Consider the following 27,832-nt stretch of genomic DNA (forward strand, 5'->3'; position numbering starts at 1 on the left):
CGGGCAGGATGCAGTCACGCTGGGGGCGGGCCGGGGTGACTCAGCCGCCGGGAGCTGCCCCTTCCGCGGCCGCCGAGGGAGCGCGGCGCCGTGCGGGGCGGTGAGACCCGGCGGGGGGCGCGGGGGGACCCGGCGGGGGGGGGCCCGGGGGGGGCGGGGGGACCCGGCGGGGGGGGCCCGGGGGGGGGCGGGGGGACCCGGCGGGGGCCGAGCCGGGCCGGGCATAAGGCGCGCGGCGGGGCGCGGGTGCGGGCGCTGCGGCGGGGGCAGGTAAGGGGTAGGGATGCCGCGCCGCGCGGGGGACAGGCGGGGGGGGGCAGGGATGGGGTATCCCCATCCACTGCCTCCGTGGGGCGGGGAGCAGCGGAGCGGGGCGAGCCCCGCGCCCGGGGGATGTTGCGGAGCGGCCCTTGGGGGGGGCAGCAGCGTCTCCCCAGTTTTCCAGCGGCGTTTCAGGGTATTTTTGGCCGTGGCGGATCCAGGAGGGATGCTCTGCAGCTCAGGGGTGAGGTTTGTTGCAGGGAAAATGCCATTAACCCTCAGTGCGCCTCAAAACCAGCAAACCGTGTAAAAATGTCGGAGGAGGGAGGGACTCTTGTTTTTGTGATGAAGATAGGGAAAAAAAAAAAACAACCAAACCTCAGCCCCAGCCCTGACGCAAAGGAGGCCGGTTTGGCACCCACTGAAGTGCTTCTGGGAACATCCCGTGATGTGCGGCCGAGAGCTTGGGTCTGGCAGCAGGACCACAGCTTGGAGACGGCGCTAGGTGAGCGCTGCCTTGCACCCATCTGGCACGCCGTGGATCGGCCCAGGCTGCGCTGCAGGGAGGATGCAGCAAAGATCGCCTCCTTCTTGTGTTTACCCCCAGGTTGCAAAGTTGGGGGTGCGGGGTGTCTGCTACAGCAGCTGAGGGCTTGTGCAAGACTCAGGTTTATGGATGGGCCTGTAAGGAGGAGAGAGAGGAAGAAAAAAAAAATTAAGTGCAGCTCCATTTGGGAGGAATCTTGCGCTTTCTGTGAACGTAAGCTGTAGATGCGAGCACCACAACTTGCCTCAGGATGTATTTATTTTGTCAGATACCTAATCTGCTAGCGATTCGGCTTTCCTGGAAAGGAATGGGTATGGGGCAGAGTGACTCATGCTTTTTCGTCTTTTAAGACAAAAAAAATCAAGCTTTGATAATGCAGCAATAGCTGTAATGAAGTCACCAGGCCATGAGTTTGGTGTGCCCAAGCTAACCTGGCAGCGTAGCCAGCTGAGCTGGATGGTGTTGTTTGTAGGCTTGCTTTATTGTGGCTTAGAGTCACGCACAAATACTGGCAGCCAGAACAAAGGACAAAGCTGGGTTTCGGTAAAGGGCTGCTTGCTGAAGGAGGACACATGACTTGAGCTTTGCTGAGTACCTCTGACCCTGCAGGGGTGGGGGTGTTGTAGCTGTGGGGGTGGGGACAGCCGTGATCATCCTTAAAGCCTTGGAAAAGGGTGTGGGGGTGCCTCTGTCTGTGCCTGGAGGGGTTTGGCCCAGACACTGGAGGAGCTGAGGTGCTTCAGGGCTGTGACTTATCTCATGGCCTGACCTGCCTGAACTGAGTCATGTGAGCTGGGCTTTGACTAGCCTGTTTGGGGGTTGGGTTGGCTGGTTTTGACTGTGCAAAGAAATGCCCAGCTAAATGGATGTTGTGAGCTTTGATTTCTGGGTGATGTGAAGAAAGTCTTTGTGGTGGGACTTCGCAGCGGTGAACCACAGAGGGTTTTGGTGTTGCCGGCACTCTGCATCTCCCTTGGGTGCTGGCTGGGAGGAGGCTGTGGGGCCCTGCTGATCCCCGGCATAATGTGGTCCAAATAGTTGGAGCTCCATCCCTGGGAAAGCAGGCAGGGAACTGCCGCTGAGTCCAAGATCTCTTCGTCAGGAGGGATGGAGAAGGCATCTGGGTGATGTCACCTTCCCTCCTCCCTGTGTCCCTGCAGGCAGAGCTGCAGTGAAGAGGGAGTGCGGGTGGGTGGTGCAGCACCAGCCACGGCCATCTCGCTTCAGGTGCTCCTCTCTTGCACGCTGCAGCTGCTCTGAGCAGCTCGTGTTGGAGGGTCTGCGGTCTCAGTGCTTCCTCTTCACTGGCTGGAGGTGGGGGGGGGGGCTCAAGGGCTGCACTCAAGTGGCCCAAATGTCCTCTTTTTAAGCAACCAAGCCGGCTGAATTGCCAGTCTTGCCCAGGGTCAGCTGTACTGATGGATAGATAGCAGCTTTCTGCAGTTCCTTCTTGCTCATCCTTCAAGAAATTGCATTACCCCAGCTACTTTGCATCCCAAAGCAGGGGGCAGGGAACTTGTTTTCAGCTCCCAGGTCTGCAGCCCAGTAGGAGGTGCAGCAGCTTGGGCGGGCTCTTTGCAAGCCTCAAGCATCCTCCTGCCATCTGGAGAATTCACTGGGGCAAAGCTGCAGTGTCTTAAAGTCTGACAGCCATGCTTTGCTTCTGTTTCCAAGCTACTAAGCTGTAGTGGGATGTGACCCATGACAACAGCCTTTGCCAGGGTCATGCTGAAGCTGCAAGGGACCTCCAGAGTCATGGGGGGTGCAAAGGGAAGGGTTCTCCTGGGGGTGCTGGAGAAACTCCCCTGGCCTGTTCACTGTGCGGAAAGAAGAGCAGATCTCTGTCGGATGCAGCAGGTGTTACGCAAGTTTGGTTTTGGTGCTGCTCTTTTGGTGACATTTAAAACAGCTGTGGGTGTGGGGAGGGGAAGGTGTGTGTGGAGGAGATAGTGGTGGTGGGGGAAACACACATGTGATAACACTGACATAGGAAGTGTCTTGCTGCTAGTATCTGTGGGGAAAAGGGGGTGATGGTGGAAACCAGCAGTTTTATCTTAACTTGCTGCATTGCCTCTGGGGCTGCTGTATCTCTGGCTGCATGTGACTTGCTGTCGGTGGACGTTGACCTGTGAGTCCCATGCCTACGTTCTCTACAGATAGATTTACAGTACACGGGGGGCTTGCTCAAGCTGGGGGTGTGGGTGGGTAGGGAGGAAGAAATCATATGAGATGAAGGATTTCCCCTTCCTTCTCCACCCAGATCTTGGGAAGCTCTGTGCCATCCAGCTGAGAGCATCAGCTCCCCGCTGAGACGCTGTGGCCACAGGAGACTTCACAGAATCACAGAAAGGTTTGGGATGGAAGGTTAAAGGCCAGTCTAGTCCAACCCCCCTGCAGGGACATCTTCAAGTAGACGAGATTGCTCAGAGCCCCGTCCAACTTGGCCTTGAGTGGTCCCAGGGACGGGGCATCTACCGCCTCTCTGGGCAACCTCTGCCAGTGTCTCACCACCCTCATCATCAGGAATTTTTTCCTTATATCTAGTCTGTATCGCCCCTCTTCCAGTTGAAGACCATTCCCCCTTGTCCAATCACTACAGGCCCTACTAAAAAATCCATCCCCATTTTTTTTACAAGCCCCCTTTAGGTAACGAAAGGCTGCAATAAGGTCTCCCCAGAGCCTTCTGTTCTCCAGGCTGAACCACCCCAGCTCTCCCGTGGCCCGTGGGGAGGCTTCGTGCCTGTAGGAGACTTGGCAAGAGGCTCGTTAGCTGGAAAACCCGACTGGCTCCCCGGGTGTTTGAGTTGTGCTGGGTGAGGTCTCTATTTCTGCTGGGTCTGCTGGCAGCCAGCCATGGCGTGGCACAGATGCCGTGCAGCAGAGCTTAAAAGGCGAGCACCTGTTGGAGGGGAAACCTCCTCATATCTTTTTTCATGTTGGTCTCGGGTTGCCCGGAGCTTGCAGTCTGCAGCTGGTGTGGTCCTGGTAACCTGAAGCTGTGAGATCTCCTGTGTCCGTCCATCAAGAGCTTGGCACAAGCAGCAGTGTGATGCAGGAGGCTTTGCAGCATGGGGTTCAGCATGTCAGCGAATTAACAAGCATCCTGCTGAAAACAAAAGTGTATCAGGTGGCTTCAGGCCTCAAAAATGCCTCCCTTCTGTGCTACAGAAAGTAGGAAATTGCCTGCAGGGAGTACAGAAGTTTTTCAGGTTTTTTGTTTGTTTGTGACTTTTGTTTTGTTGGTGTTTCGGGTTTTTCTAAGATTTTTCATTAGACAAGGTGCTTCAGCACAGGCTGGCCACCTGCAGGCTTCTGTGGCCATGTTGAAGGGGCACAAGGTAAAAAATCACAGTAGCCTTAGAAATATATATTTGTTTTTCTGAGTGTAACCTGCTTCCTGCTGCATAAGCAGTGGAGCATGGTGGGGACACCAGCAATGCTAGCGAGTCCCTTATCCACGAGAAGCTTCCACGTATGCAAATACATATGAAACCCTTTTGAAGAGGTGAGATTTAGGGGTAGGAGGACCCATGTGCTGCTGAAACTCAACTGGCTTTTGGGCTGAGCATCCTGCTGAAAGCGCAGAGTGGGGGGAGAAATAAATAAATGGTGGAAGGAGGAGGGGGAAAGGAAAAAACCCTTTATACAGTTAGCTGCAGCTGCCTGGGCTTGTCGCTGGCAGAAAGTAGGACACTCCTGCTGGGTTTTCTTCTCTGTAAAGGCTAAACTTGGCTGCGAGTGGGTGGAGGCAGGCTGCATGGAGATGCGTGTGTGTCTCCCCATCCCCTGCGGCAGCTCGGTAAGCTCTGGTGCCACAAGGATGAGGAGCTGCTGGCAAGAGCTGCCTGCCCGGCTGCTGGGGCGTATTTGCCCAGAAGGGTTTAAGCCCAGGCTTGCAGAGGCGATGACACGTTCCGCTCGCTCAGATGAGTAGGAATTAAAGCCTGAATATCTCTGCTGTCCAGGCTGTAGTGGAGTATCTGAGGTCTTGGGTCGCTCATCAGGATGGACGTGGCAGTGGTGGAAGGGGAGCTGGGGGGCTTTTCAGGAGGAGGAGGGTGCCCTGGTGTGTTTGCAGAGATCAAGCAGCTGGTGGCCTTGCTGTGCATCTGAGTCAGGCGTGGGGGCGAGGAGGAAGCAGCGGCTGCTGGCATTGGGGGTTAAATTCAAGGATCTCTGGGCTGGGTGATGCATTCCAGAGGCTGTGGGCCACCCTTGAGGTGCTCCTGGATTTCTCCTGTGTTTCTGTTCCACAGAATGGGACTTTCCTGGTGCCCTGTGCGAAGGGATGTGGCTTCAGAGCCTCTGCCGTGAAAAGCCCCCGTGGGAGGGGAGTGCAAGCAGCAGCTGTGGGCAGCTCCCGGTGCATGCAGACCCCACTCAGCGTGGGCAGGGGGGGTCCCTACCCCAGGGTTGTGACCCCAGTCAGGTCCCCAGGGCAATGGGCTGGCCAAAATGAGGCCATAAAGTCCAAAAATGTGGTTTAGAATGATCCCTTCAAAGGGAAGAGGACTGCACTAGGGCACAGGGGCTAGCCGGTCCCCGGGCCTGCAGTCCTGCCGGCCATTTGCCATGGAGGTGGGGTGTCACTTATTCTTTGTCCTAGTCCTTATTCTCCGTTTTTGTGGAAGTAAACATAGCTTTTAATACCCTCCAAATCCCTTGGATCTGCTTCAAAAGGTATTTTCCTGCAGCTACTAATCCTGCAGTGGTAAAGAAAGAGGGTTGCCTTGTCTGATTTCTTCTGAGCTGGAGGAGGGGGTTTATGAGTCCTGTACTGTGTCTCTCCTGACCTTTGGAGTAAATCGGGATTGGGAGAGACTGCGTGCAGCTACGTGGTTTGTCATCCCACGTGTTACTGTGACGGTCCTTCTGCCAAGCCCTTGCTCGCAGTCTGAGCCTGCCTTGGGAAGGTTTCCAATGATGCCCATATCTGGCTGCAGGTGGAGTGTCCTGTTCTGTAGCCAAAATGTGGCCGTCCGTGTCCATCCTGTGTGCCCTGGTGGCCTTCGCCAATGCTCGCAGCATTCCTTACTACCCTCCTCTCTCCAACGACCTGGTCAACCACATAAACAAGCTCAATACCACTTGGAAGGTAAGTCCCGGGTTTTTTTGTGGTGGGTTTGTGGGGTTTTTTTTCTGGGATGCATCGCTCAACAGTCTCTCTGTGGGACTCAAGAGCCAAGATTTGGGAGTCTCACCACAGTGGTTGCATTCAAACCAGCCTTGTCCCAGGTGAGTTGGTGCTGTCAGGGATTCTTGTGGTGGCAGTACCTGTGGAGCTTCTCCTCTTTGGAGCAGAGCACTGATGAATTTGAAGAGTAGGAGCAATGCTAAGAGGAGAAGACTCTGTGGAAGGCTGGAAACAAGCAGCACGTGTCAAGCTGTATTGGTGACTGGCCAAACCCTCCTTGGCCAGGCTGCTGTGACCAAAGCCTAGAGCTGGACCATAGATTATGGGTCATGATGCACTGATCCTGGAAAGGGAGGTGTTCTGTGTCTGCAGGTAGCTTGGCCTTTGGCCCCTGGGTTTTATAGCAAGGGTCAGGCACTGGTTGGATTTGAGGGAGATCTGGAGCTGGTCCCAGCATTGCACTTGGTGGCTGTGAAGAGTCATGTCCTATTTCTCTGTGTCTCTTCCCAGGCAGGGCACAACTTCCGCAACACTGACATGAGCTACGTGAAGAAGCTCTGCGGCACCTTCCTGGGCGGGCCCAAGCTCCCTGAGAGGTGAGTGCCAGGAGAAGGAGACGAAGGCCCTGTGAAAGTTTGTGTGGATGCTCCTGGTGTGTCTGGAGTGGGTGAGGATCTCACCTGGCAGAGGAGATGTGAGCAGGGTTCCCCTGGGTGCAGCTTGTTGGACATCTTGCATGGAATTAAGCACAGATGCATGTGGGGGGGGAACATCCATCCTCTGTCATGCCAGATACTTGAGCAATAATGTAATTTGTACTCCTTGAAACTTAAAACATTGGTAGAGCTGCTGACCTGGTTTGAGGACTTGAAGTATTTATTCTACTTCAGTAAGCAAACAAGAGCCCTTATCCTCCAGATCACCTTCAGAGGAGGTTGGAGAGCCTTGTGCACCCAGTCCTGTTACTCTGGTGTTCCTATAACTGGACTTCTGTGTTCTCGCTTGCAGGGTAGATTTTGCCGCAGATATGGAGCTGCCTGATAACTTTGACTCCCGGACGCAGTGGCCTAACTGTCCTACCATCAACGAGATAAGAGACCAAGGCTCTTGTGGTTCTTGCTGGGTAAGAGCATGGGTGGCTTAAGGTCCTGCCAGTGCAGAGTTTGCTGGACCAAAAACATGCTGTTGAGTTTGCGACTGAATTACATAAATGGGGTGGTGGGGCACGGGAAGTCCTGCAGTGTCTGAGCTTCTTCTGGGTGGGCTTCTCCCAGCCAGGCTTGTGCTTGCTGCACTCATTGCCAGAAGTTTGCCTGGTTTCTCTCCCGTGGCTGGCTCTAATGGTCTTCCCTTGGGTTTTTGGGGCTGCCTGCAGGCTTTTGGTGCTGTCGAAGCAATTTCAGACAGAATCTGCGTTCACACAAACGCCAAGGTGAGCGTGGAGGTCTCAGCGGAGGACTTGCTGTCATGCTGCGGCTTCGAGTGCGGCATGGGGTGAGCTGCTCTGGGTTCTTGTGCGCTTAAAAGGTGGGTGGGAGGAGTGGGGCCACAACCTGAAGATGCTGACCATTTCAGCCCCATTTTCCTAGTCTCCCTAATGAACAGGAAGCCCCACCAGTGGTTTATGCTGTAGTTGCTGGGGTTAGGTGGGAACAGAAAGTTGTCTGCGTGGACTGAAAGTCCCTGAGGGCCACGTCTTGCCCCAGCAGCAGTGGATGATGATGGCTGGTGGATGGAGGGCAAGCAGATAACGATGCTTTCCCATGCAGAGTCGCCGGCAGCCTAAGCCAAAGGAAGGATCTTTTAATAGCCCCAATGCCTTGGTTTTCAGGCACAAGCCAAATTTTGCCTGTGGCTTTTGCAGTTGTTGAGAGCGGATGGGGGTGGGGGGTGGGGGCGTAGGGGGGTGTGTGTCTCCAAGTTGTGTGGCTTTTGCTGCCTCTGGTGGCAGAGGCTGACCAGGGACCTGGTGAAGCACCACTGCTTTGGGATGTGGAGGCATGGATGCTCTTAGCTCCTTCTTGCCCTGAGGCTTTGATGTCTGAGGCCTAGAAATCCTGGGGAAGGCAGGGACAGGCTTAAAAAGGTTCAACATGCTGAACGCTTCCCTTCAGCCATCCCATGATGGCTCCGTTTCCCCTCTTCTCCCAAAAGGGGGGAAGGCTGGAGCTGGAACTGCTGCTTCTTTCTTCAGGTGCAATGGTGGTTACCCCTCTGGTGCATGGAGGTACTGGACAGAGAGGGGCCTCGTGTCTGGGGGTCTCTATGATTCCCATGTGGGTAAGTCCTGGTCAATACCCTTATGAAAGCAAAGAGGAGCATCTCTGTTACAGCTTCATGTCCTTCAGGGTGCTTCTCTTCTGGTCTGCATCCTTGTGGCTGCTCCTTCCTTCAGATCTCTGCTCAAACACTTCTGCTATCCCAGCTGGCTGCTCCTGTCCCCATGGCTCCTTTTGGTCACCCCTTTAGGACAAGGGCCCTGAAGACCACCTAGAGTCAGGAGACCCATCCAGGAAGGGAGCACAGTAGACTGACTTAACAACCCCACAAGGCACCTGCTTCCATAGCAGGAATGAATCGGGCTGTGAATATTTTGTTGGTGGTGGTTTCGGACCAGTTCAATACACTTTGGATGAGGGCAGGAGTCTTCCTGGCGTGTTTCCCCATCAAAAAGCAACTTCTAGACTGGAAACCTCTGCTTCCTCCTAGCGTGGCCATAAGTTGGTTCATGTTTTCATCTTTTCCATCACCTTGTCAAGAGGGGAGATGGCAGGAAGCAGGTCCAGAAGGAAACTCATTGCCAATGCAAGGATTGGCCATCTGGCTGTGACGGACCTGCTCTTGCTCGCACCCCGTGATATGTGGGGTTTTGGGGTCAGAAAGGTTGTGCCCATTCTTGGAGCATTCTATGGTACTTCCTCCAGCATGGCTGATAGACAGGGGTGCTTGGGGACAGCCAGTTCATGCTGCCTCTGTCCTCAACAGGCTGCCGTCCCTACTCCATCCCACCCTGTGAGCACCATGTCAACGGCTCCCGGCCGCCGTGCACTGGGGAGGGGGGAGAAACCCCCAGGTGCAGCCGGCACTGCGAACCAGGCTACTCACCCTCATACAAGGAGGACAAGCACTACGGTAAGGGAGGTGGCCTCCAACACCGCTCAGTGCACAGCAGCTCCAGAGCTGCTCCTAGTGGTAGCTTGGTGGGCTTGGCAGAGTTGGACCTCATCCTAAACTGGTTTATGGTGGTTATTTTCGTGCCCTCGGGATGGGTGGTCCTGGAGGAAAGATAAGCCTGGAGGAAAGATAAGCCTGGCAGATGCACAGTTTGTATTTGCTGAGACCCAGCTGAGTTGGGGGGGGGGGCGGGGACGGGAACTGATTTGAGTCCTCGTGGTGCATGTGCCTGGGTTGAAGGGCATGGTGCTGAGCCCTCTGGGATTATGCTGTCAAAGTCACCTCCTTCTTATTCCTTAGTGGTAGCCAGCCCTATACATGTAGGATAACCTGGCTGCTTCTTGGAGATTTGTCTTAGCCTTGAGTAGTTTGGGGTTTTTTGGAAGTGAGGGTGTGTAAGGAGAAAAATACCCAGTGAAGCTGTCTGAAGTAGGTCTGCGGGTACGGAATAGGACTCAGGTTAAATCATTTCCTCTGGAAGAGGATGGTTGGAGCCCACTTTTCCTGCCTGTCTGTGTCAGTGCCTCTGGAACCTTAGAGTTTGAATTTAACCTTTAAGTGGAGAAGGCCTCTTGCACGGACATGCTGAGCAGTCTCTCCAAGTCCCAAGACCCATGTGGCCTGACAATGCCGTATTAATGGTGGGACTTTTTTCCTCTCCAGGCATCACATCTTATGGTGTCCCTCACAGTGAGAAGGAAATCATGGCTGAGATCTACAAGAATGGCCCGGTGGAAGGAGCCTTTATTGTCTACGAGGACTTCCTGATGTACAAGTCTGGTGAGCATCAGCACTGAGGCTGTAGGGAGCCCCGTTCCCTGCTTCATCCATAGGTCTGTCTTTTGTGGCCCTTGTCCTGCTACTCAAGTCTGAAAGGAGACCTCAAGTTCATGCTTGAGTATCTGGTGTTGCAAGAACGTGGGGAGATACCATCTCCTGTATCCATTGGTTTCTGCTCCGGACTGGCTCAGGGAGGAAGCCCCGATGGGGAACCCCCAGAACTGCAGCTGAGAACAGCAGCTGGTATTGTAGGTAAACTCCTGGCAGATGGCTCTCCTGGTGTGGACCCTAATTCCCTGTTTGGAACTGCTTGGTATGTGCTGTATTTGGGCCCCTTGCTGAGCGTCTCTAGGTGTCCTGCATGCCGAGCTGATGCTTGGCATCAGTCCTTCCTCCAGACTCTACACTAAGCTTCGGGTCCGCATTTAACCAAAGCCACCTTCTCGGCTGGTCTCTGAGTTTTGATATCAAACATCTCATGAGCTGTCAGCGCTCTGAAGTGTGGAGACACAGCGCCTGTTGATGTGTTGACTTGTTGCCTTGCAGGTGTCTACCAGCACGTGTCTGGCGAGCAGGTTGGAGGCCATGCAATCCGGATCCTGGGCTGGGGGGTGGACAATGGTACTCCATACTGGCTGGCTGCCAACTCCTGGAACACCGACTGGGGAGACAATGGTGAGGGTACCCCTGGGGGCTGCCAGAGGGAACCCCCTCCCCATTCTCCTTGGTGCGATGGGGAGGTTGATTTTTGTTCTTGCTGTGCTTCCAGGCTTCTTCAAAATCCTTCGAGGAGAGGACCACTGTGGCATCGAGTCTGAGATTGTGGCTGGCATCCCCAGCACGGAGCAATACTGGAAGAAGATGTAACCTTGATCAAACCACAAATAATCCTGAGCCCCCGATGCTTTTAACTGATAGCAGATTGGGTGCAGAGCCCCTTTCTTCTAAGAGACTGTAGTTGAGGTTACTTTATTAAAGCTTTTTATGTTTTATTTTTTTTAATGGTATGGCGGAGCTGGAGTTGAAACTGCTCCCTGCAAGCCCCCTGCTCCTGGTGAGTCGCAGCTGTGGGGCATTCCATGCTCAAAGGACTGCTGGAGGGCTTGCTGGCCTCTTGCACCATGGCAGTTGGTTAGCCTGCACCCTTTCCAGACCGGTCTGTTACTGGGAGGGTAGGAAGCAGTAGTTTAGCTGGGACTAGGGATGTGGTGGGGCAGTGGAGATGGACCCTGCTGGGAAACTATAGTGGGGGTGATTTGCGTACCCCTGGCTGGGTTGGTCTGTTAGTGCCCGATATGTTAGCGTGTGCCTTGAATTGGCTAAATTTAGACCTATTAATGACAAAATACTGACAAACTTGATGAGGGGCTGGCTCTGCCTGGAGCTGTGTTAAGGCCCCTTCCTGCCTGCAACAAGCCCTTTGTGCATAGCTTGCTCTGCTCCATCCATTTGGCTGCTTTTTAAACCACTTGTTCGTCAGCTGTTTGTTTAGGGTTGTTTTTTTTTTCCTGCTGTAGTTTGGGGTTATCGATCCTAGGGAAGGGCCTGGCTGGAGGTCCATGAGCCTTGGCTCCAATGTCTTGCAAGCATCTAGGAGCACACTGAAAAGAGCAAACCACCCTTCAGCCATGGCTGGGCAGGTTGGTGTGCAGCAGGTCACACCTCAGTGGGGGTGCTGCACCCAAAACTGGTGTGATGCTTTGGGACTGCGGGTGCTGAACACTGACCAGAGATGAGGGATGTTCCCCATGTTCGCTGCAGGGAGCTCATGCAGATGCTTGGAGGTATCTCTAAATTGCCCACAATTGAACCTTTTTTTTTCTTCAGCCACAGGCATTAAGAACAAAACCCCTTATTTTTGTTACTGGGGGCAGATGTAATAGCCATGTAGGAGGAATCGTGATTTGTCAACACTAATATAGCAAAAGAGCTTTTTTTTATTATTATTTTAAAGCACAAAGTATATTGCTGAGCTGAGGCTACATGCCTGAGATGTGTGAAGCAGGCTCTCCCTTGCACTTTAAAATAGCCCCTTACCTCTGCTTACTCAGACACCAGTGAGACAAGAACTGTGGTGTATGTGATTGGAACAACTGTGCCAATAAATGATTTCTCCGATGTCTTTGTCTCCTGGCCATTGGTTGACTTTAGACCCCCTCAAACCATTCTGTTCCCTGCATTGTGGAAACCAGGCGAGACCCTTCTGTCATGCCAGCGTGGTCAGTCCCAGCCCTGCCCTCTGGCTGTACTGGTGCCAGCATGGATGCAGCCACTGCCTGCAGCTTGTGCTGCCTCCTGAGCAGCCCCTGGGCATTGCCCACTGGTCAGGGGAACGTGCTTCGACATGGGCGAGGGTGCAGCCAGGACTGCCCCCAGCACCTCTGCACATTGGCATGGAGGGTGCGTGGCGAGACGGATGCACCAAGGCACCTGCAGCCCCCGGCTGTGCCACCACTCCTGCTGCCTGCAGTGCAAGGGGCATTAAAAATTTATTTACCAACCTTTAGCTCTTTCTCACCCTGGTTACAATTCTTTTAGGCCTGGCACGCAGTGCTTTACTGTGATGCCCTGAGTGGCAGCAAGGACGCATCTGCATTTCATCTGAGCTGAGGGCTCGTACCTTGGGGCATAGTGAGGAATTACTGGTGTAAAAGAAATGACAGCTAACAAAAAACTAAACATACCAAACACTTTTTTTTTTTCCCCAAAGAAAACTTTTAATTTCAACAAGACAGGAAGCTGCACAAAGAGAGCTACCGCAAGTTTCTTTTGAACAACAGCTTAAAACTATCTACATTGGTACTTGTGGAGTAGGGGTCCTTCCAGTAACAGCCTGGCTGCAGGGGCTTTGCCTTGCAAAGGCCACCAAACTGCACCTGGCAGACGGTTCTGCCCCGTACCAGGAGATGGGCTGACCTTCCCTTCGCAAAGGCAAAAGCACCATTGGAGGAGGGGTGGGTGGGGACCCTGAAAACAAAAACCCACCCCAGCAAAACAGGACTTCCCTTTACTGCGGTTGTTTCCTCTTGAAGTTAAGTCTAGCACAGTAGAAACCTCTTCCAGCTTACACGTCAGTCTAACCCGAAGTGTCATCCCAAGCTGGAGCTAAGTAGGCCAGGGAAACCTGCCCTGGCCACCCCCTCGGTGGCTCAAGCCTTCCCAGCCCACCCTGCTGCCTTTCAGGGTGACCAACACACCAAGGCCCCCCAAGAAGCACCACGTGAGGGACAGCACGGTGCAAACCCTTGCTCCCCTGGCCTTGCAGAGGCACCTGGCGCTGCTGCAGTGGTGCTGCCCTGCCATGGCCACCCACCCCCTTGGGCTGAAGAAGTGGTGCAGAGCCCAGACCCTGGGTCGGGTACGGGGTGATTAGCTCAGGGCCATGCTGCAGCCCTTCTCATTTTAATCACCTCCCAGCCCTGAAAGCATGAAGTTCTGCAAGTACAGGGTGCCATGTGCTGGAGGGCAGGGATCTGCAACAGGCTGCTTTCAGCAGGGGGTGCATTAAAGTCAGAGAGAGCATCCCACCTCCTATGAACTGAACGTTAAAAGGGCTTGTGTCAAGCCTAGCAGCCTCCTTCAGCACAACAGAAATGTGATTGCCTCTGCCTGTTTCCAGGCTGCAGGATGTCTCAGCCAGCCTGGGCTGAGGACCAGAAGGTGGCCAGAGCTTTTTCCCTGAATAAGGAAGCATGTTCCTCTCCTGGCTGAAGCAGCAATCCTTCCAGTGTGGAGAAGGCACCAGAGGCAATGAAGAAGAGGCTGCCTAAGAAAGGGAGGCAAAACCCAGAAGGTTTTGCTCAGCTCTGAGCTGGAAATGTGTCTCAAATCTCAAGCAAGAAAAGAGGCAACTGGAGTTTCTATTTAAAACCATCCTAACAAAAAAAAAAATAAATTCACATAAACTGTCCAACAGGACAGGGGAAAAAAAAAATCAACTCCAAACAGTAAGACTCCGATTAGTGTTTGTAACGATCCAAGCAGATGGCAGGGGTGGTGAGGAGCGGAGTCTGGCAATGCCACACCATTGCCCTGGGGCTGCAGCTCACCAGCATCCCATCCTCATCGCCAGCATCCCATCCTCATCGCCAGCATCCCATCCTCATCACTGGCCCAGGCCCTGCGGCACCTCGGGTGCCTGGCCATCCCCAGCGGCAGGGGGCGAGGAGTCTCCTGCCTCCACTGCCCATCTGCCAACCATCTCTCCCCCCGCCCGCCCGCTGGCCATCAGTTCTCGCCTGCCTGGACGTACTCCTCGGTGGCCTTGGAGATGGTGCTCAGGTACTGCCAGCTCAGGGCGGCCAGAAGCATGGCGCACGACAGGTAGATGGGGGAATAGTGGTGGCGTGATGCCATGGGGCTGCCGGGCAAGCTCATGGCACGGATGGAGGCGATGACCTGCTGTGTCTTGTTGGATGATGGGTCAGTGCTTGGGATCTTCTGGTAGATCTGGGGAGGGAAGAAGGAGTAGTTATGGTTCCTGCTCAAGGTTAAGGGGACAAACAGGACAAACAGGTGCAAGAGGAAGCCTTAAGGGCCACCACATCCTCAAGAGCAACCTCAGTGGTGGACTGCCATGGAGCAAGAACCAGCTGCAAGGGATGCCTGGATGGGGCCAGGGCCTGCTTCCCTTGAGCGCTGCACTAAGCCAAGCAGCCTCTTGAGGGCACCCCGCGATGGCAGATGGACCGCGCAACCGCAGACACAATCCCTCAACCACAGGTGGTGCTGCTGGGGCCGGCGGTTCTTGCCCCCAGCCCTCACTCACTGCCGCTGCGCTACATCCCACCTCAAACCAGTGAGGATACCCCAGTGGTGACCAGCAGCTGGTGTGACTGCCACCCTCCATCACATAACACCATGGTCTTTGGGGTTTTCTCTTCGTGGTCTGCAAACCCCATGGCTTTTGGGATACTTGTCTGCACGGTTCTTCAGGAAGTGTGCACAGAGAGCCTCTTCTGGACTAAGGTGCTGAGGTGTGTCACTGTCCCTTGCCATGGGGTTGGCCAGCCCGCAAAGGGAGCTCTAATAACTAAAGGGTCTCCCTGGTGCAGAAGTAATGTATTTTTATTTAACAGCCCTCACTGGATTTGAGTTTGGGGTTGGGTTTTTTTACCCCCCGTGAAACCATCCACCAGTTGTTCCACCACATGAAGTCTTAACCTCCACTGTACCCTGAAGCTGGGAGTCCCACCGCTTTAACCACCCGTGAAGAGCTGCTCTTATTACTGTTGGCCACACAGCACAAGGAAACCACCACCACATCATGCTGCCAGCTGCAACTACAGACACAGAATGGGGAGATGATGGCGCCTGTTCAGAAGTGTGCTGTGGGGAAGGTCCTCTGTGCCTGCCCAGCCCAGGTGAAGCCCTGATTCCCTTCTGAAGTCCTTCCACTGAAGTCCTTCCATCAGAAGGACAGCAGGACTTCAGTCTCTACCCCTCAACACAGGCACAGACCAAGGGTACATTCAAGGGAACACATTGAGCACCCAGCCTGGTCCAGGCCAAAACCAGTGCCAGCACTGAACCAACTAGGATTCTGGGAATCCTAACATTCCTTGAATCCTAGGATTCCTAGGAAAGGATTAACAGATTTACATGTCTTCTCAATCCCACACCAGTAATGAGGATGGGACCAGCCAGAGAGTACGCAAAGCAAACTGTTCAACTTACCTCTTCCACATACTGGTACATGATGGCTTTGACAGCTTGTATGTTTGTGGCATCCATCATGAGAGTGACAGCTTGTCCCTTCCGGATCTTCACTACACCCCTGAAAACCTGCTTGTTGTTATAGCAAGCAGCCAACGTGGCAATAGCCATCACCTAAGGAGAAACATGAAGAGCCGTTGCCGCACTGTGGGGAGCTTGTCAAAGGAGTAACCTTGGCCCTAGTGAAATCAATGGCAAGACATTCTGGAGTGGAGCCACAATCTCATCAGCAGCAGAAATTGTAGGTACAAGGACAGAAAGAAGAGATAGAAGAGATGAAGAGTAAAACCAGCTAATACCAACATGATAAATAACCTCCTTCACTTCCAGTGTCTCATCAGCTGGGCTGCAGACAATGAAGAACCACTTAAAAATATAACTCACCTGGGGGATAGCACAGAAGTTGAAGACACTCTGGTTTTTCAGGCGGGATAAGTATGTGAGGACATCAGGGACATGGTGGAGGGCATTGGTGATGAGCTCGTTCAGACACTGGACAGCCATATCAATGTTCTCTGGTTTGGCAAGATCTGAGAGCTTCTTTGCGTATCTGCTCCAAACCTAAACATCAAGATAACGACTCACATGTTGGAGGGCACATGCATGCCTTAAGAGAGACATCACTAACAGTCTGAGGTCTGGGAGAGCAACAAGAACCGCCAGAGAGCCACAAAAGCCTTGAAGGATTGAGGCTTACTAGGCTAAAGAAAAGAAGGAAGGGCAGGCTGCAGCGATATGACAGTGGCCTTTGTATATACAAAGGGATTGTAAAGAAGAAAGATGCAACTCATCTCCCATCTTCTCTAGCTACAGCAAGGAAAAGGTGAGTCACACATCGGGCTCACGTCAAGAAATACTCTGAGACAGGTGAGCCACGTGGAAAAGGGAGAGAAAAATTCTTGGAGAGCCTGAAGAAGAGCAGACAAACATCTGTCAGGCACAGGCAGAGCTGAATCCTGCCTTTGGGAACCAACTAGGTACCCTCATCTCACACAGGCTTATTCTCCCTCATTCCTAACAACCTAACAGAGAGGGGGAAAGGAAAAGCTGCTCAATAAATTCTTGGTGGTGTGGGGAGACATCACCTTGTCCCCACATTTGTACCCAGACAGCTGTAGATAGATGTGGAACTTTTCAGCCGGCTGTCACTAGAAGAAAAGTTACTATCAAGAAGATGTGCAGCCAACAGTAGTGATCTCACACAGCACAGCTTTACTGTAGGGTTTCAGTAAAATTAAAGCAGACCACCATGTCTCTCCTATTAACTTTGATCTATAGGGACATGAGAGATAATGCAGTTTTAGCTGTGCCCGTTCTGCTGCGCACCCTTTAATGCATTCCCAAGGCAGGTGTCCTGGGAAGCATGGATGGTTGGCTCCATCCATTATAGGTCTTGGACAGAATATGAAAGACTGTCAAGGGACACCAACAAACAGTGGGAAAAACCCTGGCTTTGAGGATTTCAAAGGGAATTCCAGCAGGAACCCTTCTAATGAGAGGATGCAACTCACTGTATTGGAGCAGCGACAACAGCACCTTCAGTCCTAGCGCATTTCCCAAAGAAGGACAGCAGAAACACTCCCCCCAGGGCAGTGCTTTCCCTCACCTCTCTGGGCCAGAACTCCCTTCCCTCCAGCTGGTCCTCCAGATAGTCACGGATTATGTTGGTTTTCTGCAGGAAAAGGCCCATGGAGTTTGCCAGCTCTGTGTCCTGCCCAACGATAGGATCTTCTAGCTCTGATGCAGAGAAGAGACGGGAAAGGCCAATCCCCACCAGCCCAGCAACGTAGTGACAATACTGTGAGGCACCGAGAAAGGAAGGGGCAGAAAAAAACAAGATAAAAGGAACAGTTGTTACAAAATGCTGCCTATTTCCCACAGCAAGTTCTGAAAAAATGATGCTCAGAAGTAATTGACAGTGCATTTTCTGCAAGTTCTCATTGCCCTCCCTAGAATGTCTCAGCTTTCCCATGGCCAGCAAACACCTTACCAAGGATGTCTCACCAAGCTGCCACTCTGCCTCCAGCAGCTGAATGAACTGCCCACGGGGGAACAGTGGACATGATGGGTGACCCAAAACACGTGCTGGTAGGCAACAACCACAATCTGCACTGTCCTCCTGTTAGCCACAGGGCCAGCAGTCTCTTAAAGCCTTCCCAATCCCACACAGCCTCCCTCACCCAACTGAACCCTCTGACCACAGGGATGCTCCATCTCCTCTTTCCCCAGAGACAAGGCGGACTCTACTCACGTTCAGTCTGGGCTGACTTACCTTATCCCACTCATGCTGAGAATCCACCTTCTTCTCCAAGAACTCCGCCATCCCAATGCCCATCTTGTGGCAAATATCTGAAATCACATCCTGGTAGACCTTTGACAGGTTCCTGAACTCCATGGAGATCTGCAGCACAAATGAACGTGGAGCGGGTGGGGGAGGAAACAAAGTCAGGAAAAACCAGCAGAGCTCCACATTTATTAAGAAATCAGAAAAAGACTGTTTACCAGGCTCTTATGCTGCCTTGGCTGGAGATCTAGGACAACTCCAACAACCAGAGTTGTTTCAAGGCCCTTACAGGAGAGGCTCAGTGTGTTCTCAGTCTAACACTATGTATGGTCTCTGGCAAGAGATCAGACACAGCAGTATCTTTGGGAAGGCTCTGTGGCCTTGGGCTAGTATCGTTTGGGAGCTACAGGACAAAACTAGCTATGCTTGGTACACAGAGCTGGGTTGGGGTTTTTTGTAATTTGTGAGAGCACTCCATTATTTCAACCATGGGAAAAGACCAAGGAGGCTTCTGGTGTCCTGTTCCCCTGAGTCCTCTCCAGCTCTGGCTTTGCAGGACACTCTTTGCACAACTGGAAAGGCATCAAGCAACAGAGAAAGCGTGAAATCTTTCTTCTGCATGTCCAAAAACATCATGCAGTGACTCAATCCCTTTTCACAGTGAAAAGAAATTTAAAAGTGCATCCCTCCCCTTCCCAGAACTGTGGAGCACCACATTTTATTGCACTAAGCTTTATTCTCCACCAGTGGGTAACTGCAGCCAGCCCAGGATGTGTGTCTGATAAGGACAGCGGTCTGAACAACTGCTGCTCAGGCACCACTGCAGACCCAGGCTCTCCTCCTGACTCTATCCACAGCTGGTGGCACGTCCTTGCCCTGTGCCTCACTCTGTCTATAACATAAGCATATCGACTCTGCTTCTGTCTCAATGGCTTCAATCCACTACCCAGAGAAGCACGACTTGCAAGTATACCTCTGCCAAATATTATTAAAACCATACCTGAACATGAGCTCAGATTGCCCCAGTGAATAACACATACAAACCAAGAGAGAACAATTAAGTGCCATAAACACCTTCTCAAAAACTCTTCTAAAGTACCAAGTCATTCACACACCTGCTATCTCTCTATCATTATACATCAAAAATCCTCTGACTCAGTCACATCCTATAGCGCATCTCCCTCCTAGGTAGGGCACAGCCACTGTTATCCCAATGCTGAGCATCAAAATTTACAATACATCTCAGTTTTCCAAACAATCACCCTATTCCTGCTGCTGGGGAAAGCCTGGTAAGGGTACAAAAAATTTAAAATGTTAAAAAGCTGAACAAAACAGAACTTCCTCAGAAACGAAATGCTCCTCACTAATTATTATACTTTCTCTTAAACAGAACTTATAATAAACCCAGTTATTACTGATCAACACAAGCATCAGCAAAACTCCAGCATTCACCGAGGGCCGGTCCTTGGTCCTCACCGAAACCAGACATCTGTATCCCACCCAGCAGAGCCCAGCCTTGCCTTCCAGCCACAGCATCTCCCTGGGCTGGAGGCTTAATGGTCCATCCCCTCTAGGGTGACCGGCCAGACAGATTCCTCTTTCTATTCTGTGGGTTCACACGGCACTGGGAGATGCTGCGTCTCGGCGCAGCAAAGCTCCACCACCCCACTGCTTCTGCTGGGGCTGAAACCTGGCAGGAGCCGAGGATGAGCATCATCGTTTCAGCTCTGCTGCCTGCCATCCTGAGCACCTTCAGCACAAAGTCAAGGCCCTACAGCTACATCTGCACCAGTAGCTTAAATATCAAGTACGGACTCAGTCCCCTGCAGCTACCCCCTGAGCAGCATGGTCCCTGATGTGCTTCTGACCCCAAGCAATCCCCAGGCAGTGCTTGGGAAGTCACGTGGGTCAGAAAACACTTCCCAAGGACAGTCTGCAATGCAACCATGCTGTTCAGCACGCTGAGAGCGTGTAATGGCTTGGACATGGCCAGACTTTCTCAATCGGCCTCCAGGTCAAAGAACAGGCTCTGATACTGCTTCAGCTTGCTAGTGGAGATGCAGACTCTCTGTGGCTTCCTTTTAGATGGACCCTTAGAGCAAGAAGACTTTGGGCAATATTGTTACCAACACCCAGGGGAGCTTTATATCTCATAAGCATGTTAAAGATCTGCACAGAGACTCCTGTAGCTCTAGGGCACATCCTGCAGGACCACTGCAAATGCTAGCCTATCCACAAGCCAGATGGCCAGACAAGCTTTCCTCCTCTCCCTACCCTGTTAGGGATCACAGGACACCCAACCCAGGCAATGCACAGTGTTCGACAACAAATCCAAAACCGCTGTCCACAAGGCGACGGTCACCTACTCTTCCAACAGCGGAGGCAAAAAGCCACTTTTTAGAGCTGGAACCTTTCCACAGACAGATCATCTCTGGCTCATACAGAGAGTTGCACGATGTCTGGGTTTCTCCCCCCAGCTCTGCATCCAGCCCCACGTGCAGGTGATGGAGCTCTTTGAAAGAGCTATGGGCACACCAGGGACTCAGCGAGCTCAGCAGGCACAGGCAGGTGTAACATGGAAAGACAACCATGCACACAAAGGTGACACAAGGCAGCTGAAACAAGAAGATGGATGCCTTACCGTTGGGAAGTCTTCCAGCACCTGCCGGTCCTTCTCCTTGCTCTCCATGTATTTCCACTCTGGTTGATAAAGATAGGAGTGAAACTCATGCAGCATCGGGACCTTTATATCTAAGCTGATGCTCATATCATCCTCTATAGTGTCCAGGGCACGGAGAACTAGGTAGAATATACAGACGGCATGTCTGGGAGTGGGGAGGAAGAAAAAACAAAAATCCCTTACTCAGGATTGCCTATTAGGCAGGACAAACAGCCAAGATGAACCGCACAGCCTTTGGCAGACACACTCCATGCTCAACATGGCACACACTGGCACTGCCAGGTCATTGGTGCCTTTGGAGGATGTGAGCACTTCCAGCACAACTCACTTTCACACTTCAAGTGATAAAATACTTCAGTCATTGAGCAGAAGAGAACGCAGTGATGTGGACACCTTCCCGGCTCCCACTGTTGTACCCTAGCGTCTCCTAGTTTGGAAACCAGCTTTGGTCAAGGGATGCCCACATGCAATAATCCCTCCTCCATCAAATCACAGAATGGTTTGCATGGGAAGGGATCATTAAAGGTCATCTTGTCCAAGTTCCCTGCAATGAGGGTGCCAGCTTCCCCAGCCCTCACCTGGGGACAGTGGCTGTCCCCCACAGTGCAGGAACACAAATGAATTAGAAGCACGCTGCTCAGAATCCCAGGGTCACAGAAGCAGGTTAGGGATGGAAAGCACCAAGAGCAGCACTTCCCACCTACCTACATTGCTCATCATCTCCTTGAACCTCCACTCTGAGCAACAGAGGTGCCTCGGCACACATTCTCTATGGGCTGACCGCTGCAAAAGCTGTGGCATGCCTGAGCTGGGTTAGAAAACCCAGGTTTTTTCCTTCATGTGGAGAACTATGGCATGGCTTTCGGCTAAGATGCGTACTGGGGAAGGGACAGGCCTGTAAGGTCTCCCCGGGCAGGACAGGTCACTGCCAGGTCCAACCCCGCAAGCAAGATTCAACCACGCAAGCAAAGCCAGCGCTCGCCAGGACCCAGAGGACAGAGCCTGAGGTCAGTTCATCGGAAAAAGCAAATACAAAACAGGGAAGGGGAAAAAACGCAGGTGTGCTTTTCCTAGCGTTTCCCATACTCTGCACCCAGCACACTTTCATCCTGTTTGGTGGGAGGGGGGTGTAAGGGGGTGCCTCACTGTGCAACAGGAACATTAAGACTCACAGCTTAGAGCCAAAACCACCCCGTAATTTCTATCTCCGTGCACAAGACACTGGAGTCAGCCCAGGTGTCCCAGCACCCCAGTGGGAAGCTGCTGGAGAGCCACTCCCTGGCCCTACGACCCCTGCCTTCCCCACCCAGGCTCTGTATTTCTGCACGTGGAGCAAGAACGGTCCTGATGGCAAGAAATACTGGCTCCAGCTCCAGGATTTACACAAAACAATCCCGAAGTGCTAAATGATTAGCATTGATAATGCAGTTATAATGCAATGATAAGCAGTGATACGTCAACAGGATGATGCATTTATTAATTGTTTAACAAATGAAGAACAGCTTGGACTGCTTAAATGCTAATCGCTAGGCAAAAGTGTTGCTCTCCCAAGATGACAACATGCAAGCGCTGATTAAGTTGCCAGGGAAAACTGACTGGTTCTTAGGGCCAATACTGTTAAATTTTGCATTTTTAGCTTAACTGAAGGGTATTTAACACATCCACCAAACCACACATCTAAGTGCTCACAAGCAGCTCTCTCATGCCCTCCTGTTCCTTCACAAGACTGAGTTTTTTCCATTTCAACTGGGTTGCAAAGGTTTATCTGACACGATGCAAGTGCCCAGGACTCCCTGCTCCCCTCTCAGTAGCAACTTCCACCGGCAGCAACCAAGAAAGGTGGAGCAGAACCTGAAATGCCATCTCAGAAGCATGTCTCACATTGACACTGTCCCAAGGGAAGAGCTAGCAACAAGTCCAGAGCCCAGCATAATTAAAATACTTATTTAACCCCACTTCTGCATCCAAACTTTAACTGCATCCCTAGTTTGCATCATACACTGAGCTTAGCTCTGTGGTGCTTTGGCAAATCAAAGGAAGAAATTTTTTACAGTGAGGGTGGCGAGACGGTGGCACAGGTTGCCCGAAGAGGTGGTAGATGCCCCATCCCCAGAAACATTCATGGTCAGGCTAGACAGGGCTCTGAGAAACCTGATCTAGTTGAAGATGTCCCTGCTTATTGCAGGGGGCCTGGCCTTTAAGGGCCCCTTGCAACCCAAACCATTCTATGATTCTATGAAACATGAAATAAAAACAACTACATAGTGAACGTGGTCTGCCTGCAGCTCCCCATTTCTCTGCAGGGTTCCCAGGCACCATGCTCCCAGCGGGCTCCAACTTGAGATCCATGGGGATGGCAGGGGCCAACCAAAGCCAGTCTTCACCAGAAAACTCATGCAGCAAAGCTGGCAAGAGGACCCTCTGGCAGTACCTCCACTTTATACAATGGAAGCACTCACTTCCGAAGGGCAAGCCTGGTTTCATCTCAGGGCTCAAGCTCCAGCCCTGTCCCAGGCACAGCTCCCCCTTCCCAAGGGAGGAGGTCTCCCTTCTCCTTGCCACCATTCACCCTCTGCCAGCCCCACAAAGCAGCGGAACCTACAGGAATGGATCCCAAAGGGTCCCAGGGACAGGCAGGACCCTGGGGCTGGCAGCAGGGGAAGGCAGGAGCATCCCCTTCCTCCTCTCCACCACCACGAACAACGATGTCGGCTCATCACTCCACCACCCTGAGCTAGGATGCTGGCTCACCACTCCTCTCCACCACCACCAGCTAGGATGTTGGCTCAGCTGCTGATGAAGCTGCAGTTTTGAGCCTCCCACCGTCTAAGAAAACACCCTAATCATGGAGCAATGGGCTGGGCAGGGCTCTCGCCAGCAAAACACACGGTTTATGGGGCCAAAAAACATAAGCAAGAAGGAACGAAACATTTTAGCTCAACTACCAATAAATATCCTGGTGCAGGAAGCACCGCTCCAAGCGCTCATCCAGAAGTTCTCTGTTTTCCTACAGTCCTTGGGGGATGCATGGAAACTCTCCCCAGAGTAGGGATGTGAACCAGGGAGCAAGAGCTTCACGCTTCCCCAGCCTTCAAACAAGGAGATTTCACTCTACAGAAGTTGCAAACAAAGCTGCAGCAGGGCAGGGGACTGGGCTGTAGCACAGGACAGCGTGCTTGGAAGCAGACCCCAGGCAGTGCTGCATTTCTCAGCATGACACGGTTGTTTTAGTGTTGAATCCTACCACCAGCTCCTTCAACCAGCAAGCACAGAGGCAAATATTAAGCAGTCCATAACCAGAGAGGTTCAGTTTAACCCCCTAACGGAGATAACATCAACAAAAGCACTTCTTTGACACAATCCAGCAAAATCAATTCCTTCGGTAAGCTTGCTGCTCTGCCTGTTTCTACATTCTGCCTATTTTGCATTTCCCTCTTTTGTCCCTGAACTCTTCAGCAGAGCTACTACACTTTGAAAATTAGTTCCTTCTGCTCCACTACAGAGCCAGCTGCAGTTCAGCAGCAGCCCTCACACAGCCATAGGTTGCAAAGATCTGGCAACAGCATTTTCAGGATGCCACGCAGAAGCTTCTGCGCCCTGAGGGGAGGGAGCCTTCCTGATCCCAGCAAGCCGCAATTCAAGAATTAAAGAACAGAAAAGACAGACGAGAAAGATTAACTGCAGGATGATCAAGGCAAGCACACCACATACCGACACTGCTAACAGGTTTCAAGGTGGTTTATTGGTTGGCTCTTTTTTTTTTTTCTTAATTTCTACATTATGTAATATACCGAGCATGGGAAAAAAAAGTTTAATTCTTGGCCCCACTTGTACCTTTCCACTCAGCCCCAGCCAAAATCCTGAATTCCTTTGCCTTTCCTGTCAAAACAGGCTGCAGACACCATTTCACAATCAATGGACAACTCTGGGGCACCATCCGAAATGCCAAATTTGGGCTCAGAAACCCAAAAAAATAACCCAGTGTTCAGGCTGGCGCCTGCAACTGCTCGGCAGAGTTGCAACCGCAGCATTAGACACATTCAGTACAATTTATACAAACCCATGATTTTGATGATTAACCCATTCTGGGATTAATTTGAGAGATCTACACACTGAAATCAGTTACTACTGTGTGAATATAAGGAATTTTTATATAATTATATATATAATTATATATATAATTTTATATATATATATATATATATGTACACACACACATATGCATGAGGCCACAGGCCAGCTGAGCTTTGCGTCCTCTGGTACGACAGCAATAATTATGACCAGCCGAAACTTTCCTGCATGGGTCAGCAAAATTTGTATGGCAAAAAAATGAGTGTGCAGCAAGTCCGTCCATCCGTCCCCCACCCCGTGCCCACATAGATTTTGAGGCAGCTGCTTCCAGGCAGCGTGCAGACCCTCGGTTAGCCCCAGGGTTTTTGCTCACCTCCTCCCGCTGGCACAGCCACGTCCCTCCAGCCAGCCTGAAGGCCGGCGCCAGCCTTGGCACCGCTGGGACACATTCCCAGGGTGTCATGAACAGCACACGGCCAAGCAACGAGTTTAAACCGTCTGCTGGTGCCCGTCCCCAGGCCTGCTGGTGCCCGTCCCCAGGCCTGCTGGGCCCAGGAACCCAGCTGGGGGGTGTGGGGGGGAATCATGCGTGACAGCCAGCTGGGACGTGGGAAACCCCACGTCCAGCTGCAGGGGGTGGGGCTGGATGGCGGCTCTCCCGGCCAGCTCAGCCCTGGACCCCGGTGATCTGCTTGCACAGGGGTGGAAGGGGAAGCGTTTCCAGCAGCTCAGCTGAAGGAACATGGCATAGGGGGAAACTGCACAGACCACCGCCCGGCTGGCTCTGCCGGGGAGACCCTGTGCAAGGGGGGCCTTGCACCCACCACTTCCCGGGGAGCCCCAGCGCCGGGGGGGGGGCTTTGCACCCACCACCTCCCGGGGAGCCATGGTGTCAGGGGGGGCCTTGCAGCCACCACCTCCCGGGGAACCCCAGTGGGGGGGGGGGGGACACTGCACCCGCCCCCTCCCAGCCACCCCCCACCTCCCGCTCACCGCAACTCTCCGTCCAGGGCCTGGATGACGGCGGCGAAGCTGCGGCTGGTCTGGTTGAGGTAGCGGTAGCAGGTGCGGAGGCCACATCCCAGCGAGTCCTGCGGGCAGAGCGGGGAGCCGGGGGACGGCTGGAGGCGGGCGGCGGGCAGCGGCGGGGCCGGGGCGGGCGCGGGGGCACCGCGCTGCAGCTGCGCCCGCCGCCCGCCGCCCCGCAGCCGCCCCAGCGCCCGGGGGGGACCCCGCGGCGGTGACAGGGCCAGAGTCCGCTTGAGGAGGGCCACGGCTTTGGAGCTAGCCGCCATGGGGGCGCGGCGGCGGGGGGCTGCGGCCGCTCCGCCCCCCCCCGCCCCCCAGCCTGCCCGCCCCCTTAACCCACTCGGTGCCCGCCCCGGCCGAGCGCCGCGGCCCTGCGGGGCACGGAGCCGGTGCGATGCACGCAGGGCACCGGCTCCGAACAACGCACCGACAGTCTGAAGCCGGTGCAAAGCACGGAGCCGGTGCGATGCATGCAAAACACCGCGCCCCTGCAGCGCTCGGGGCCGCTGCCATGCACACATAGTACCAGCCCCGAGCAATGCATGGAAAGAGCAAAGCACTGAATGAAGCTGGTGCGGTGTCCGGAGTCGTGCAAGGTACTGGAAGCATCAAGCCGCTGCGAAGCACCCCGGCCGTGCAATGCACGGGACCGCTGCGATGCAAGCAAAGCACCGGGCCCCCGAGTTACTCGGGGCCGGTGCGATGCACGTAGGGTACCGGCTCTGAGCGATGCATGGAAAACCTGAAGCCGGTCCAAAGCACCCGGGCCGTGCAATGCATGCAAAGCACCGGACCGCTGCATCACTCGGGGCTGGTGCGATGCACGCAGGGTTCCGGCCCCAAGCAATGCACCGACAACCTGAAGCCGGTGCGAGGCACCGGGTTGGTGTGATACTTGAGGCCGTGCAATGAAGACGTAAGCATAAAGCCGGTGCGAAGCACCCAGGCCGTGCAACCGCACGGAAACGGTGCAATGCAGGCGAAGCGCCCGGGCCGTGCAATACGTGGGATGCGCGACACCGGTGCAAAACGCCCGGGCCGTGCAATACCCTGCGTCAGTGCCATGCACGGGAAGCATCACGATGATGCACCGCTCGGAGCCGGTGACAGCGGGATCCTGCAACGCCTGGAGCCGGCGCAATGCACGCTGCGAACTGCATCAGCGTAAAGCACTGGTCCTGTGCAACGCGTGGGAAACCTGGGGCCAGTGCAAAGCACCAAGCCCGTGCAATGCACGCAGGGTACCGGCCCCGAGCAACACCCGGGAAACCCGAAGCCGGTGCGATGCCCGCCAGGTCGGTGCAACGCATGGGATGCACCGAGCCCGTGCAAGGCGCACACAGCCCAGCCGGTGCGCGGCCCTGCAACGCTCACCTATGGCAACGCCGCAGGCGCGCAGCAAGATGCCAACCCCCTCCTCCCCCGCTCTGGGCATCGGCGGAGATAGCGAAGCGCATCCCCCGCCCGGCCCCGTATCCCAGCCTGCTCACCGGGTCGATCCGCGGCATGATGGCACGGTAGCCGCCCATCTTGAACCGCAGGAGGTTGTAGATGTCCTCGGGGTGGCCCAGCCATTTCCTCAGCAGCTCCATGGGGGCCGCGCTCATCCCCCCCCCGCCGCCGCCGTCCTGCGCCTGCCGCCCCCCCCCACTCCACCCCGCCCGGTGCTTAACGAGAGCCGGGTGGTGCCGCCTCCGCCCCGCCCCTCCGCCAATCAACCCGCTCGTCCCATCGCTCGGTGGGCCGGCGGGGCATCCATTGGCCGAGACGCGCTCGCACCAGGGGAGCGCCAGCCAATAGAAAGGCGGCGGAGCTGGTGTGACGCCGGCCGGCCGGCGGTGATTGGGCAGCGGCTCCACACGCGGCGGCGGCGGGAGGATCCGGGCGGGCCACGCGCGGCCCGGCCGCCACGGAGCCCGGCCTACTCTCTCACTGAGGCCCGGCGCGGGGAGACACAACACCTGCCCCGCCCCGCTGAGGCGGCCCCGCACTGCCCCTGAGGCAGCCCGGCCCTGCCACTCCCCACCTGAGGCAGGGCTTTTATTTATTCCTTTGATTTACGTCAGGTCTCATCGTTCTCCCCCCGGTACTTCTGTGGGGTCACCCTCCACTGCTTCGAGCCAGGACCTGAGGCCTCCAAGCAGCTCCCTGCACCCA

The 27,832-nt window shown here is 54.0% G+C and overlaps 2 protein-coding genes across 4 annotated transcripts; one reads left to right on the forward strand and one right to left on the reverse strand.

Moving 5' to 3' along the window:
* The first annotated feature begins 14 nt into the window (after positions 1–14).
* Positions 15–12,014, forward strand: CTSB (cathepsin B). 2 transcript variants are annotated; one of them, XM_040597770.1, is made up of 10 exons: positions 15–100; positions 5,752–5,903; positions 6,453–6,538; positions 6,951–7,065; positions 7,318–7,436; positions 8,137–8,222; positions 8,928–9,074; positions 9,780–9,896; positions 10,443–10,571; positions 10,666–12,014. In XM_040597770.1, exons 2-10 carry the CDS (start codon positions 5,778–5,780, stop codon positions 10,761–10,763), a joined length of 1,023 nt encoding a protein of 340 aa, XP_040453704.1. In that variant the 5' UTR covers positions 15–100; positions 5,752–5,777; the 3' UTR covers positions 10,764–12,014. The 2 variants fall into 2 exon arrangements, with proteins under 2 accessions (XP_040453704.1, XP_040453705.1); XM_040597771.1 differs by lacking the exon at positions 15–100 and adding an exon at positions 1,990–2,035.
* Positions 11,837–27,342, reverse strand: FDFT1 (farnesyl-diphosphate farnesyltransferase 1). 2 transcript variants are annotated; one of them, XM_040597767.1, is made up of 8 exons: positions 27,166–27,342; positions 25,640–25,737; positions 20,537–20,720; positions 17,884–18,012; positions 17,218–17,409; positions 15,996–16,172; positions 15,573–15,725; positions 11,837–14,345 (listed from the first exon to the last, which is right to left on the reverse strand). In XM_040597767.1, exons 1-8 carry the CDS (start codon positions 27,280–27,282, stop codon positions 14,124–14,126), a joined length of 1,272 nt encoding a protein of 423 aa, XP_040453701.1. In that variant the 5' UTR covers positions 27,283–27,342; the 3' UTR covers positions 11,837–14,123. The 2 variants fall into 2 exon arrangements, with proteins under 2 accessions (XP_040453701.1, XP_040453703.1); XM_040597769.1 differs by lacking the exons at positions 25,640–25,737; positions 27,166–27,342 and adding an exon at positions 25,020–25,555.
* Between the last annotated feature and the right edge of the window lie 490 nt (positions 27,343–27,832).

The sequence above is a fragment of the Falco naumanni genome, chromosome 6, assembly GCF_017639655.2.
Source record: "Falco naumanni isolate bFalNau1 chromosome 6, bFalNau1.pat, whole genome shotgun sequence".
NCBI classification, from domain to species: domain Eukaryota; kingdom Metazoa; phylum Chordata; class Aves; order Falconiformes; family Falconidae; genus Falco; species Falco naumanni.

Excerpts from the sequence above, each read along its gene's own strand:
- FDFT1 (XM_040597767.1), bottom strand. The coding sequence starts at position 27,282 with ATGAGCGCGGCCCCCATGGAGCTGCTGAGGAAATGGCTGGGCCACCCC. Across the intron at positions 16,173-17,217 it reads GGGAGTTCTGGCCCAGAGAG|GTTTGGAGCAGATACGCAAA; the intron begins GTGAGGGAAAGC and ends CTTGATGTTTAG. Across the intron at positions 15,726-15,995 it reads ACTTCTGTGCTATCCCCCAG|GTGATGGCTATTGCCACGTT; the intron begins GTGAGTTATATT and ends GTTTCTCCTTAG.
- CTSB (XM_040597770.1), top strand. The coding sequence starts at position 5,778 with ATGTGGCCGTCCGTGTCCATCCTGTGTGCCCTGGTGGCCTTCGCCAAT. Across the intron at positions 6,539-6,950 it reads GGGCCCAAGCTCCCTGAGAG|GGTAGATTTTGCCGCAGATA; the intron begins GTGAGTGCCAGG and ends TCTCGCTTGCAG. Across the intron at positions 10,572-10,665 it reads CACCGACTGGGGAGACAATG|GCTTCTTCAAAATCCTTCGA; the intron begins GTGAGGGTACCC and ends CTGTGCTTCCAG.